This window comes from Canis lupus, chromosome 17, assembly GCF_003254725.2.
Source record: "Canis lupus dingo isolate Sandy chromosome 17, ASM325472v2, whole genome shotgun sequence".
NCBI classification, from domain to species: Eukaryota; Metazoa; Chordata; class Mammalia; order Carnivora; family Canidae; genus Canis; species Canis lupus.
In genome coordinates, this window is record NC_064259.1 from 36,681,700 (window position 1) to 36,696,333 (window position 14,634).

The window sequence follows — 14,634 nt, forward strand, 5'->3', positions numbered from 1 at the left end:
TAAGACCAATAAAACAGAGCTCAGAAATAAACCTTTCCATACATAGTCAATAATTTTTCACAAGGATGCCAAAACCATTCAATGGGGAAATGACAGTCCTTTCAAAAATGGGGCTGGCAGGGCAGCCCCGGTGGCACAGCAGTTTAGCGCCGCCTGCAGCCCGGGGTGTGATCCTGGAGACCCGGGATCGAGTTCCACATCGGGCTTCCTGCATGGAGCCTGCTTCTTCCTCTGCCTGTGTCTCTGCCTCTCTCTCTCTCTCTCTCTCTCTCTGAATAAATAAATAAATAAATCTTTAAAAAAGAAAAAAGGGGGCTGGCAAAACTGGATATCCAAATGCAAAAGAATGATGTTGGAATCTTTCCCAAACACCTCATACAAAAATTAACTCAAAATGCATCAGAAACTTAAATTAAGAGTTAGAACTATATAACTATTAGAAGAAAAGACAGGATACAAGTTTCACAACACTGGGTTCTGCAATGGTTTCTTAAATATGAGACCTAAGGCACAGGCAGCACAAGGAAAAAAAAAAAAGACAATCTGGACTTCATGAAAATTTTAAAATCTTGTGCATCAAAGGACACTGTCAACAGAATGAAAAGGCAACCTATAGAATGGGAGAAAATACTTGCAAGTCCTATATAAGTGAATAAAATCCAGAATATACAGAGAACACCCTAAAACAACAAAACGCTATTCAAAATAGTGCAAAGGACTTGAATAGCCTTTGAATTTCTCCAAAGATGATACACAAATGGCTAATAAGCACTTGAAAGGATGTGCAACAACACTAATCATTAGGAAAACGCAAATTACAACTATGATGAAATGGCTACCACCTCATACCCATTAGGATGGCTACTATCAAATAAAAAAAGAAAAAGAAAGTAACAAGTTTGGTGAGAATGTGGAGAAATTGGAATTCTGCGCATTCCTGGTGGAAATGCAAAATGGTACAGCTACTATGGAAACAATATGGTGGTTCCTTAAAAAATTAAGAACAGAATTATCACATGGCCGAACAATTTCACATCTGCATATATACCCAAAAATGAAAGGAGCTTTCAAAAAGATACATGTACATCATGTTCATACTAGCATTATTCACAGTAGTTAAAACATGGAAGCAACCCAAGTAACCATCAACAGATGAATGAGTAAGCAAAATGTGGTAGCTACATATAATGGAGAATTACTCAGCCTGAAAAAGGATGGAAATTCTGATACATGCCACGTAAATGAACCTTGAGGATATTATGTTAAGTGAAATAAGCCAGTCACAAAAAAACAAGTACTCCAGGATTCCACTTACACGAAGTACCTGGAATTATCCAAATCATAGAGACATAAAGGAGAATGGTGGTTGCCAAGGCTTGGGGGAGGGAAGAAATGGGTAGTTACTGTATAATGGGTTCACAGTTTCAGTTTTGCAAGATGAAAAAGTTCTGAAGATTGGATGCAAAACAATGTGAATATATTTAACTGAACTGAACTGTATGCTTAAAATGGGTACATTATATATAATGTATACTTCAATATAATTGATATTTTTAAAATCTTGTACTAATAAGGCCTAGTCAACAATAAAAATAAAAATAAATAAATAAGAACTGCAAAAAGAATAAAAATCATTATATGCAGATATGTCTACAGAAAAATCCAGAAACATTTACTCATTAATTTAACAGAGAAATTAGCAAAGTTGCTAATTCAATTCAGAAAAATCAACTTTGAAAATAGGAGTAAGAATAACATCCAAAATTATTAAGTATTTGAGGAAAAAAAAAATCTAACAAAAATGTGTAGGCCCACTGGGGCAAATGATAACTTTATCAAAAAAACATTTGAAGACTATAGACAACATATTCATGGACTGAAAAACTCACTTTCAAAAAGCTCTCAATTGTTTCCAAACTGATGTACACAGCTAAAGAAATACTATCAAAAAAACCCCAAAATGGGGATCCCTGGGTGGCTCAGCGGTTTGGCACCTGCCTTCGGCTCAGGGCGTGATCCTGGAGTCCCAGGATCGAGTCCCACGTTAGGCTCCCTGCATGGAGCCTGCTTCTCCCTCTGCCTGTGTCTCTGCCTCTCTCATGAATAAATAAATAAAATCTTTAAAAACAAAACAAAACAAGAAAAACCCCAAAGCATTTGTTTTTGTTTTGCTTTGCTTGGGGGGAGAGGGGTTCGGGAAACTGACTCTAAAATCTACACAGGAGCAAACTAAACACAGAGTAAGCAAAAGGAAGGAAATTTTAAAAATTGATTAGATATCAATAAAAAAATAGAGAACAGGGGATCCCTGGGTGGCGCAGCGGTTTAGCGCCTGCCTTTGGCCCAGGGCGCGATCCTGGAGACCAGGGATCGAGTCCCACGTCAGGCTCCCGGTGCATGGAGCCTGCTTCTCCCTCTGCCTGTGTCTCTGCCTCTCTCTCTCTCTCTCTCTGTGACTATCATAAATAAATAAAAATTTAAAAAAAATAGAGATCAATGAAATCAAGTTGGTTCTTTGAAAGATCAACAAAACAGACATTTAGTTACACTGATCAAGAAAAAAAAAGTAGACTTAAAAGTACCAAAATGAGGAATAAAAGGGGGACACATCACTATGATATAGAACTCAAAATTCTTGACACAGAAATCTCTTCTTGATACAGAAATGTTTTTGATATAGAACTCAAAAGGATTATAAAACAATATTATGGATAAATTTATGCCACCAAAGTAGACAACTTAGATGAAATAGCAAAATTAACAGGAAAATACAAATTACCAAAACTGATTCAAGGAAAAAAAAAAAAAAAAACCCTGAATAAACCCATTAAAAGGAAAGAAACTGAATCAATATGTAAAATCTTCTGTTAAAGAAAAGCTCAGACTCAGGTGTCTTCACTGGTAAATTCTACCACATATTTAAAGAAGAAATAATACCAATCCTTCAAAACCTCTTCCAGAAAATAAAGGAAGAAGGAACATCTCTCAATTCACTTGAAGAAGCCAGTACCCTGACAGCAAAGCTAGAAAAAGACATCATAAGAGAAGAAAGCTATATAGGAATAGAATAAAAATCCTTAATAAAATATTAGCAAACCAAATCCAAAAATATTCAAAACAGGTTATTCGCCATAACCAAGTGGGATTTATCTCAAGAATGCAAGACTGGTTTAACATCTGAATATGTCACAATAATGTACTATATCATGTTAATAGGATAAAGGGGGAAAATGATATGAGCATCTTAGTAAATAAGGAAAACACATTTGACAAAATCCAACACCCATCCACAATAAAAGCTCTCAATAAAATAGAAGGGAACTTCCTCAAACCAATGAAGAGTATCTCTGAAAAACCTACAACTAAAATCATACACAATGGTGAAGGGCTGAATGGTTTTTGCCTAATATCAGGAAATGTCAATGATGTGTACTGTTTCTTCTATGTAACATTGCACAAGAGGTTTTGGCCAGTGAAATCACTCAATCAAAAGAAAGAAAGGCATCCAGTTTAGAAAGGAAGAAGTAAAACTGTCTTTATTCTCAGAGAATATATAGAAATTCCTAAGGAACATACATACACACCTACAGAGCTAATAAATGAGTACAGCAAAGTCTCAGGAAACAAGATCAAAACGCAAAAATCAGTTCTATTTCTCTATACCTGAATATATGATCCAAAAATGAAGTTTAAAAAACATTCCATTCAGGGCACCCGGTGGCCCAGTCAGCTAAGCGGCTGCCTTTGGCTCAGGTCATGATCCCAGGGTCCTGGGATCGAGCCCCACATCTGGCTCCCTGCTCAGCAGGGAGCCTGCTACTCCCTCTCCCCGCCTCCAGCTCCTGCTCTTTCTCACTCTCTCTCTCAAATAAATAAATAAATAAAATATTTTAAAAAATTTTTTAATTAAAAAATAAAAACTATTCCATTCATCAAGAGCATCAAAGAGGAAAAAATATGTGTAAATAAACTTAACACAAGAAGTGTAAACAACATACTTGTACACTGAAAACTATAAAACTGAGAGAAACTAAAATAAATTGAGATACATTCCATATTCACAGAACATAGAACATGGCAATTCTCCACATATCAACGCAAATCTCTGTCAAAATCCCAGCACAGGGCAGCCCGGATGGCTCAGTGGTTTAGCGCTGCCTTCAGCCTAGGGTGTGATCCTGGGGTCCCGGGATCGAGTTCCCTGTTGGGCTGCCTGCATGGAGCCTGCTTCTCCCTCTGCCTGTGTCTCTGCCTCTTTCTCTGTGTATGTCTCTCATGAATAAATAAATAAAATCTTTAAAAAAAAAAATCCCAGCACAGGTTTTTTGCAGAAATTTTCCTAAAATTTATATGGAAAAGCAAAAGATACCAAATAGCCAAAACAATGTTTAAAAAGGTGAATAAAATTGGGGGCAGCTTATATTTCCTTATTTTAATTTTTTTTTTTTTTTTTTTTTTTTTTTATTTATGATAGTCACAGAGAGAGAGAGAGGCAGAGACACAGGCAGAGGGAGAAGCAGGCCCCATGCACCGGGAGCCCGACATGGGATTCGATCCCGGGTCTCCAGGATCATGCCCTGGGCCAAAGGCAGGTGCCAAACCGCTGCGCCACCCAGGGATCCCTATTTCCTTATTTTAAAACTTGATATATGGGACACCTGGGTGGCTCAGTGGTTAAGCATCTGCCTTTGGCTCTGGGTGTGATCCCGGGGTCCTGGGACTGAGTCCCACATCAGGCTCCCTGCATGGAGCTGCTTCTCCCTCTGCCTGTGTCTCTGCCTCTCTCTTTCTGTGTCTCTCGTGAATAAATAAATAAAATCTTTAAAAATAAATAAATAAAAGTAAAAAAAAAAACAACTTGGTATAAAGCCACAGTAATCACAAGACAGTGTGACAACATATACGGATAAACACATGGAACAAGCAACATATAGAGCATAACATATAAAATACAAGGATAAACATATAAAGCAGCAGAACACAACTGAAAGTCTAGAAATTCTTACATTTATAGACAACTGATTTCTGACAAAGGTGTCTAGATCATGAGATCAAGCCCTGCATTGGGCTGTACACTGGGTATGGAGACTGCTTGAGATGCTCTCTTCCCTCTCCCCCTACCCCTTTCCCCTGCTTGCTCACTCATGCTCTTTCTCCACCTCATCAAAAAAAGAAATGTAATGTTGAGTGAAAATAGCAAGTCACCAATAAATACACAGAATATTTATAAAATCCAAACACGGGATCCCTGGGTGGCGCAGCGGTTTAGCGCCTGCCTTTGGCCCAGGGCGCGATCCTGGAGACCTGGGATCAAATCCCACATTGGGCTCCCGGTGCATGGAGCCTGCTTCTCCCTCTGCCTATGTCTCTGCCTCTCTCTCTCTCTCTCTGTGTAACTATCATAAATAAATAAAAAATTTAAAAAAATAAATAAAATCCAAACACAAGCAAAACTAGACTAGTTAGTACATCAAATACAAAAGATAGTGACAAACCAAGAGAGAGAAGCAGGTCCAAGAAGGTGGACATATATATCTATGTATATGTATCAAAAATTTTGTAATTTTTTAGTGAGAGAAGAGAAAGAAAAAGATTTCTATTTTAGAAAATGGAAAAGTCCTATGCTTCCAAGCCAATTTCTAGAGATGCTTCAGAGAGAAAAAAAGAAACATGCTAAATGCTAATTTTACCTTTTTTATGCCTTTTATTTTCATGATGATTTCTTTTCAGTATCCAAAACCTAATATGAAAAAAAATCAATCATTTTTATGCATCAATGTTTAATTCAGCTACATCATAATGCTCTTGTAATTGTCTAGTGATTCCAATACTATTTATTCTAGTAATCGTCTAATATTTACTGTAAGGCCTGAAAGATAACTTTTACATCTATCTTTTTTCCATATATATTTCATACTAGTAACAAAATATTTGGTATGATTTTAGTTCCAGGGTAAGCCTTCATTTTTATAACCTAAAAATATCCAAAAATAAGCATCTTTGACTTTCTAATATTTACATACACTCAAGAGAACCTTCTGCAACACGACGGTATGGCTTGGTTCTAAGATAATCTTTTATTTTCACTTATATTGCAATTTAATTTTGAAGACACTAATTCCAACTACCATACAGAAAATGAGAGTATGTAAATGACTATTATTTTTTAATTTATCTTTCCTTATTGACTAAAAGCATATTTGAAGAAAACTCGTGAAATAACTACTTATGTTTTGATGTAACTCAAAATATTTACCACCCAATGATTCTTAGCATTCCTTCTAAGAGTATAACAGGAGTACAAGTTTTCCTACTTACTTTGTTTTCCTTTGGTTAGCAAAGCTACTAAAGTTGAAATATATTGAAGGTTTTGAGAACATGCCAGTTTATACTTATATAAGTAATAAGTACAAAACAGTAATGACAACATACAACATATACATATACTTATATAAGTAATAAGTATAAACTGGCATGTTCTCACCAACAATAGTATGAATTTTCCTTTAACAAAAAAATACACACACGTGAATAATAATTTTCTAAATGGAAATAAATTCTAAGATTGTCAGTCCTAATATGTCCCATATAGTAACCTTAAAGAACAGTGTGTTTCCAAATTCTCACCCTTAGTTCAAACATATTCTTTAAAAAAGAAAAACAAAAGTTAAAATTATACTTACTTTAGCCAACAATTCCTGTGTTTCAGGAGTCAGTGGAGAATGTGAAAACTTACAATATTCACCCTGATAACATTTTGTTCCTGTATGGTAAAACTTGCAAGGATATTCATGTAATCCCAGTGTTAAGGAGGAGAACAACTTTAATCCAACTAAAATAATTTGTTATTAATTTCCTGATTTTATTTTCACTATATAAAGGCCTTTCCTAGTAGTAGAAACACTAAATCTCTCTTAAAATATGAGACAATACATTCTTAATTGAATTACATGAAACATCTAATTTTAGGATAATTATATAAATCAAGCTTAATAGCTATCATAGGATACTTTTTCTTCATATCTATTTTTATAATAAACTATAGGTATGTTTCATTGATATAAGAAAAGAATGTGTACTTCAAATACTTTAAGAAATGAGATTATTTTTAAACCACTCTTTTGGGGTGGGGGAATTAAAGTCAATAACAATCATAGATATTATAAATCTATATCCTTCAGATATTAGGCTTGTTTAAAATAGGATCAATTTAAACAACTTCAATATTGTTTTCTAGGAAAAAACTCTCAAGTTAGAATTTGAGATTCCTTCTATTGAATGACTGAAGGAAAACAACTTTTGTAATACCCAAAGGTGCTATTATCCTAAAATGTTTATGTTCCACGTTTTTACAACATATCTGCACCATTTGTACTAAAGAGTTAGGGTTATTTACCAAATTAAGGGACAGTTAACCTCTATCCAGTACAGAATATAGAGAAAACAAGTACTCCCAAACTATGCAATTCCTTTTTAAAAAAACAAAACAAAACAAAAAAAAAAACAAAGTAGCTTATATGAGGGCACCTGGCTGGCTCAATTGGCATAGCATGCAACTCCTGATCTCTGGGTTGTAAAATTCAAGTCCCACGTTGGGTATAGAGATTACTTAAAAATAAAATCATTAAAAAAAAAAAAGAAACAACAAAGCAGCTTATATGAATATAAACACAGTTAATGTCACAGCAGAAATTCTGACAGTCTTTCTGGGGGTTGAATAGGTCTTATGAACTTGCTGCTGTACTAACTAGGTGAAGGATCTTCATTTGAGAGAATTACTAAAGAATCTATCTTTTCTTTCTTGGGGAAAAAATATCTATACAATTTAACCACTTTGATACTGGGTTGGGCTTGGATAACATGATTTTACCATAGCTAAAACACAAGTTTCATTCAAAATTATACATATTTAAAATGCTCATGTAAATATTCAGAAAAAGTAGTTATTATAACTTGTGATAAAGGATATTATGCAAATACAGACAGTTTTCACCTCTGGTACAATATCCTTGTACATAAAATTTACACATTTCCTTTTTCTTCTCTATCTCTGCATCATGGTCAAATTTACACTGGTCTCCCTGGGCCAAAAGAAGGAACAACAAAAAGCCATTATTTCTCACAATTAAGTCATTCAATTCCTTTTTCTTTTTTTTTTTTTAAGATTTTATTTATTTATTCAAAAGAGACACATAGAGAGAGAGGCAGAGACACAGGCAGAGAAAGAAGCAGGCTCCATGCAGGGAGCCCAATGTGGGACTCGATCCTGGGACTCCAGGACCATGCCCTGAGCCGAGGGCAGACGCTCAACTGCTGAGCTACCCAGGCGTCCCAAGTCATTCAATTCCTACTGAGCTTAAGATAAGCAAATGATCCCAGAAAGTCTTAGAAGCATTAAATTAAAGTATAAAACTTTTTTTTAAACTACAGTCTAATTTTTTTTAAAGGGATTTTATTTATTCATGAGAGACACAGAGAGAGAGAGAGGCAGAGACAGAGACAGAGGGAGAAGTAGGCTCTATGCAGGGAGCCCAATGTGGGACTCGATCCCAGGACTCTAGGATCACGCCCTGGGCTGAAGGCAGGTGCTTAACTGCTGAGCCATCCAGGCATCCCCAACAGTCTAATTCTTAAAGAACTATCTTATAACTACACCATACCTAACTGCTTAAAATCCTGTTAAGTCCTAAACATTTTTAACACAAAATATTTTTTAAAAAACTCTTCTTAAACATAAAAAGGATGCCTCGGTGGCTCAGCGGTTGAGCACCTGCCCCTGGCTCAGGGCGTGATCCGCGGTCTCAGGATTGAGTCCCACATCGGGCTCCCTCCCTGGAGCCTGCTTCTCCCTCTGCCTGTGTCTCTGCCTTTCTCTCTCTGTGTCTTTCATGAATAAATAAATACAATCTTTAAAAAAAAAAGTAAACATAAAAGAATATTTCAATAAAGTTTTCTAGTTTAATCTTTCCCAAAAGGAAACAATTATAAAAATATATAGGTATGCTTTTAGACTATCTAAGGGAAACAAAAGTTAGCTTTAATACATTTTTGCTATACCTTACATTTTATTATACTTTTGCTTACGTAGGTTTTTATACCTTAATACATTTCCGCTCAAGAAAATATTTACAAATTTGTTTCCCCTTGCGTTCCACCGTATGTTGGTTGATGAATCCCTGACTCATTCTCACATGCTGCTGCTTCTCTTTAGGTTTATCATCCTTTGAAAACAAAAACAAAGAACTAATTGTGAGAAATAGAAATTTAAACATTTTATTCCATTGCACAAAATTATTTTAACTACCTTTGTAACTTTTTAATTGGCCTTCATTTGTAAGATTTGAACTTTTGCACATCAACTGAAAAATAAATATTCTGCCAATTACAATAGCATTCCAGCAATGAATATTTGTGTTTGTGCAATTTGAATATTTTATTATACTTTGCCCTTATTTTTAAAGATTGGATAAAAAAATCTTTTTTAATGAAAGTGCTACTCCTTGTGATAAAAACCAGTCTAGGACTAAGCCTCTTCAGAACAATGGAGACAAAACTAAAACCAATAAAGTGAACCAAAAGCAATGTGATCTTTCATTTCAGGGAGATGCTCACTGAGTGAGAGCAGAGAATAATAACCAGCTCACATTAAAAAATGTAACAACAAATATAACCTCAAAGATGGCAAAAGAGATATAAAAACAGAAGGCAACTATTATATAAAAAACGAAAGGGGAATTGCATAATACATTTTAGCTCTTCAGAAACATAAACCATTTTTAGTTTGTTAACTTGTGGTACAATTTATAGCTTTTGCATACCAAATTTCTGAATACAGTTTTAGAAATTCAGTGTGCAAAGAAGGGACCTAACTACATTTTTGTGATCTGCTCTGTAATAATGTCAAATTTCCACTTAACACCATCAAAGTTACGTGTCTAATAAATACGTGTCAGCATAAATCTTTGGTTTTATTTGACTATATTATTAAACTCCAACATACATGTTTACAGTTCGTTCCTCATGTAGAAGGGCTGTCAGCTGAAAAATTACTTGAGTTAATGTAAACCAAATGAAAGGATTGCAGACAGGGTCGGGAAAGCAAGCTCCAGCTGTGGCCTGGCCCTGTGTGACTCTGAGCAGTTATCTGCACCCCCAGGGCTTCAAATTCCTCATTTGTAAAATACAGAAGCAAGGCAAGATTTTATATAAATATGTTTCAGTCTATTAATATTTGAACTTTCTAATATTTTACCACCCTTAACTCTTGTCTTCTGGACAAAGCATAACAAAAAAGGTTAGTTTCGAAGCCCTGAGAAAGGCAGAGTTCACAGTAGTCACTTATTGTCCCATCCTGAATATATCTGCAGACCAAGGAAGAGGTCCTTCTACAGAGCAAAATCAAAATACCAGGAGGGGTTGGGGGTGTTTTGGAAGGCTAAAGCTCAGGAATATTCATGTTTCATTTCCACAGAGACTGCAATACTAGAAACTCTGTTAAGACTCCGTGACTTTTGAAGTGTTCTCTTAGATACTTTATCTTCTCCTTGCTTCCCATGTTTTTCCAGTCACTGACAGTACAACACTCCAAAATCAAGGGATTTGTGTGCATGTATTTAGGTAAACAAGCACAACACTAAGGCTTCACAATGGTGCTGGCACCTAACAAGTGAGAGGAAGGCAGCTGCAACAGTGACAAGGGATGACATGGAGAACCCAAAGACAGTGAGGACATTTTTCACCATCAGAGAACCCTTGTCTTATGGCTTGTCCCTGAAGTGTAAGATAAAAATTCTGCAACATGTAGGTGTCTTTCTGCATGTCTATACTCTTGTACCTTTTCCAGTGAGCCACTGCTCTGCAGTGAGATGTTTGATCCTTTCTGTCCAGCACCAGCCCATTTTCGCTTCATTTTCTTCTGTTTACCATTTTTCTGAACAGCTTTAAGGTTTTTGTTTTTTTGTTTAACAGCTAAAAACAAGAAAGTTAATCTGATGTGTTTAAATCGTAAACACTAAGTGTTAATACTTTAATTTCAGTTTATGAGAACATAAAAGCACAATAGCAATTTATTCTTAGGAAATATTCTCTACAGGGGCGCCTGGGTGACTCAATGGCTTAGGTGTCTGACTCTTGGTTTCAGCTCAGGCCATGACTTCAGGGTTGTGGGAACAAGCCCCATGTCAGGCTCTGTGCTTGGTGCAGAGTCTGCTTAGGATTCCCTCCCTTTTTCTCCCTCTCTTGCGCAAGTTTTTTTTTTTAATACAGATTTGTTTATTCATGAGAGAGAGAGAGAGAGAGAGAGAGGCAGAGACACAGGCAGAGGGAGCTCCATGCAGGGAGCCTGATGTGGGAGTCAAACCAGGGACCAGGATCACGCTCTGAGCCAAAGGCAGACATTCAACCACTAAGTCACGTAGGCGTGCCCCAAACACGTATATCTTGTCCTTCATATATGCAGAGGCTAAGAATTTACCACTCTCCCTTTCAAAGCAGTCTCCCTTTCAAAGCCTTTGATAACTGCCCTATACTCTCTTCCTACAAACTAAGCATTGTATACTGAATGGCCAGGAGGGGGGTGGGGAGTTTCAGGTCATGTAAACTCGCATCTGATGTAGAGATCCATGGAAAGCATGATCTTACTATGAGATAAAATGCAGGAGAAAATCCCCTCCACTCCCAAATCCGAGTCCAGATATGGATAACAGTGATTGGTTCTCTAGAAAGACTTTAAATGACAAAATAGTTTCACCCCTACCTTTCTGGGTATCCTTCACTCCTTCTTTCTTCCTTGATTCTTCAGAACATGGTAAGGATTGAGCAGCATTTGCCATCTCTTTAGCTTGTATATACTGCTGAAGCTCTTTAGCAAAATTATCTTCTGATTCCTGACTGCAGATATCATTATCACTATACACATCGTAGTCCTTACTTCTTGATTTTCTATATTGCAAATTCTTTGGTGATGTTGTAGAGTTCCCAAAGTGCCTAAACTAAGTAAAAATTAAATTTTCAATTTTAAACAGCTGGCATGATACAAAACAATCTGGTTAAAAAGAAGAAATAAAGACGGGCCAAGAACTGATCATTGCTGAGGTTGGGTGATGGGTATATAGAGATTTGTATACTGTTCTTTCTACTCTTAAATATTTAAAATTGTCCAGAATTTAAAACAAACACAACAAAACCCAACACAACAAATCCATCCTTGAAGAAAATTTGATGGAAAATTCTCAATTTGTACACTAGATGTACTTTACTGAATCAAGAGTAAACCCCAAATCTTAATTATTTGATATAATTTGATTGAACTACAGTATTATAATTTACATTTTATCTCTCCCTTTCCATCAACTATGCTTTTAAATGGTTTAATTCAATAACTCGTCATTTCATAAAAGAACAAGTAAACAGTAATGGCCCAAGTGAAAAATCTACTATACTAAGATATATCACAGCTAGCAAAACCTGTTCTTTTTCCTGTAACTCACAGCATTGGTGGCAGCACACTGATGACAAGGAACAAAGAAGTGCCCAGTTCTCTGTAAGCAAGTTTACTTTCAGAAAGTTTTCTAACCCTGTTGTTGTAATCAAACATAGGCACCCACTGGAATAGGAACCCAGGTATGGCAGTTGACCCTGAGTCAGCCTGAGATGATCACAGCAGACTTTTTTTTTTTTTTAAGATTTTATTTATTTATTCATGAGAGACAGAGAGAGAGAGGCAGAGACACAGGCAGAGGGAGAAGCAGGCTCCCTGTGGGAAGCCTATTAAGTACTTGATTCTAGGACACTGGGATCACGACCTGAGCCAAAGGCAGACACTCAACCAGGTACACCCACAGCAGACAACTTAAAATACTTTGTGTACAAGAATTTTCAAGTACTGATATAGGTGTCTACACTTGGTGACACAAGTATATCAAGTTGTGTAACTAATTACAGTTTGTATCTGGGATACATTTTAATTAAAAGATTTATTAAAAAAAAAAAAGTCCAAGTGCCAAAGGGCTCCTATTTTGATGTTAGGAAGAGATGACATATGTACCGTTAAATTGGCCAATCATCCTGCCCCAGAGCATGCTTTGGGACCTGGACTCTAATCTACTTTCACACAACTGACGAAGGCAGCAGACTCAAACCAAACAAACCAGAAAACCTCCATTATAAAATATACTAGGTGGTCCAACTTAATGGCTTACTTTTGATGGTTAACACAAATCTAGGAGTCATACCACCAGAGGAATGATCTAAGGCCTATAAAATGAATTTGCTCCCTGAGTGAAGAATCAAGGGGAGAAAGTTTCCTAACCTGATGATGGCTCCAATGTACACCTACCTCATCTTCATTACACTTGACAAGACTATTAACCAATCCAACAATACCACGCCATCAAGTTCCCTGTCTCCAAGTTTTCAAGAAAGAGTACCTTTTAAAACTAATACCATGGAACAAACTTGTAAACATAACTTCTGGTCAGGGGTTGGCAGATGTCAGCCTGGCCTCCTGTTTTTGTTAAACAAAGTTTTGCTGGAACACAGTCATACCCATTCATTCACTTCTGTGTTATCTTCATCTGTTTATTTGTGACAGGGACAGTATGGTAGACGATAAGATGCACTATCTGGTCCTTTATGAAAAAGCTGGCTAACTCCTGTGATAATTATTATGTTTACCATGGTTTGGGCCTTTAATTTTATTTAGTGGGCACAGGGAGAGTCCTTCAATTACGCAACAGCTCCCATGGAGTATGGCTTAGTCAAATACACAGAGATGAGATTCGATTCAGTATATCTGAATCAAAATAACACAATGATCTAAATAGTGATTAGTGCTCACTTACACATAAAATTATGTACCAAAGCAGACCCCCTTTAACAGGTGATAACATGTCTGATTTATTTATAATAAAGAGATGAAATGACATGGCAAGATGAACAAAACCAGAATAATCATTAACTATGTTGTTTTATTATACTTAGAGATGAATATTACTAATTGATATGACTTTTCAGAGGGCAATGAAATACACAAAATACAAATGACTGCTTTAATACTTTCTTCATGCAACTAGCTATAAACTCATTGCTTTGATATTTGTTGTTCTCTATATAATTTAGAAAGTATACAAATATACTATAACTTTTTCTCTTTAATGAAGAAGTCTAAATAAAGGGTTTTTCTAAGCAAATGATTTTTAATTCAGGATGATTTATTGAGGTAGTATGGCTTCCTGAGATACCAAATAAAAATACAAAAATGTAAAAATAGCTCCCTAATATTAATGGGGGTAGGGGGGACATGAAGTGCACTCATCAGTAATTGAGAAAAGTTTAACAAATTCTTGGCAAATTTTTGAAAAACAGAAAGTTATAATTGGGAGGTTGGGCTTCGGCTGGAGTGTGAGAATGGGACTATAAATGAGGATGAATTAAAATTCTACATAAAAACAGGGAATCCCTGGGTGGCTCAGCGTTTAGCGCCTGCCTTTCGCTCAGGGAGTGGTCCTGGGGTCTGGGGATCGAGTCCCACATTGGGCTCCCTGCATGGAGCCTGCTTCTCCCTCTGCCTGTGTCTCTGCCTCTCTTTCTCTGTGTCTCTCATGAATAAATAAAATTTAAAAAAAATTCTACATA

The 14,634-nt window shown here is 36.2% G+C and overlaps 1 protein-coding gene across 13 annotated transcripts in view; it reads right to left on the reverse strand.

Annotated features, from left to right (window-relative positions):
* The window catches only part of ZC3H8 (zinc finger CCCH-type containing 8), a 36,148-nt gene that overhangs the window by 7,409 nt on the left and 14,105 nt on the right, over positions 1-14,634 (reverse strand). For all 13 annotated transcript variants that reach the window (XR_007403272.1, XR_007403271.1, XR_007403270.1 and 10 more), the window contains exons 3-8: positions 11,756-11,990; positions 10,835-10,968; positions 9,099-9,221; positions 7,968-8,081; positions 6,684-6,791; positions 5,691-5,740 (exon numbers count right to left, since the gene is read on the reverse strand). Coding sequence is in view for 5 of the 13 variants with exons in the window: in XM_049096041.1 (XP_048951998.1) it covers positions 5,711-5,740; positions 6,684-6,791; positions 7,968-8,081; positions 9,099-9,221; positions 10,835-10,968; positions 11,756-11,990 (744 nt within the window). In the remaining 8 variants the exon portion in view is untranslated. The remainder of the gene's footprint in view (positions 1-5,690; positions 5,741-6,683; positions 6,792-7,967; positions 8,082-9,098; positions 9,222-10,834; positions 10,969-11,755; positions 11,991-14,634) is intronic.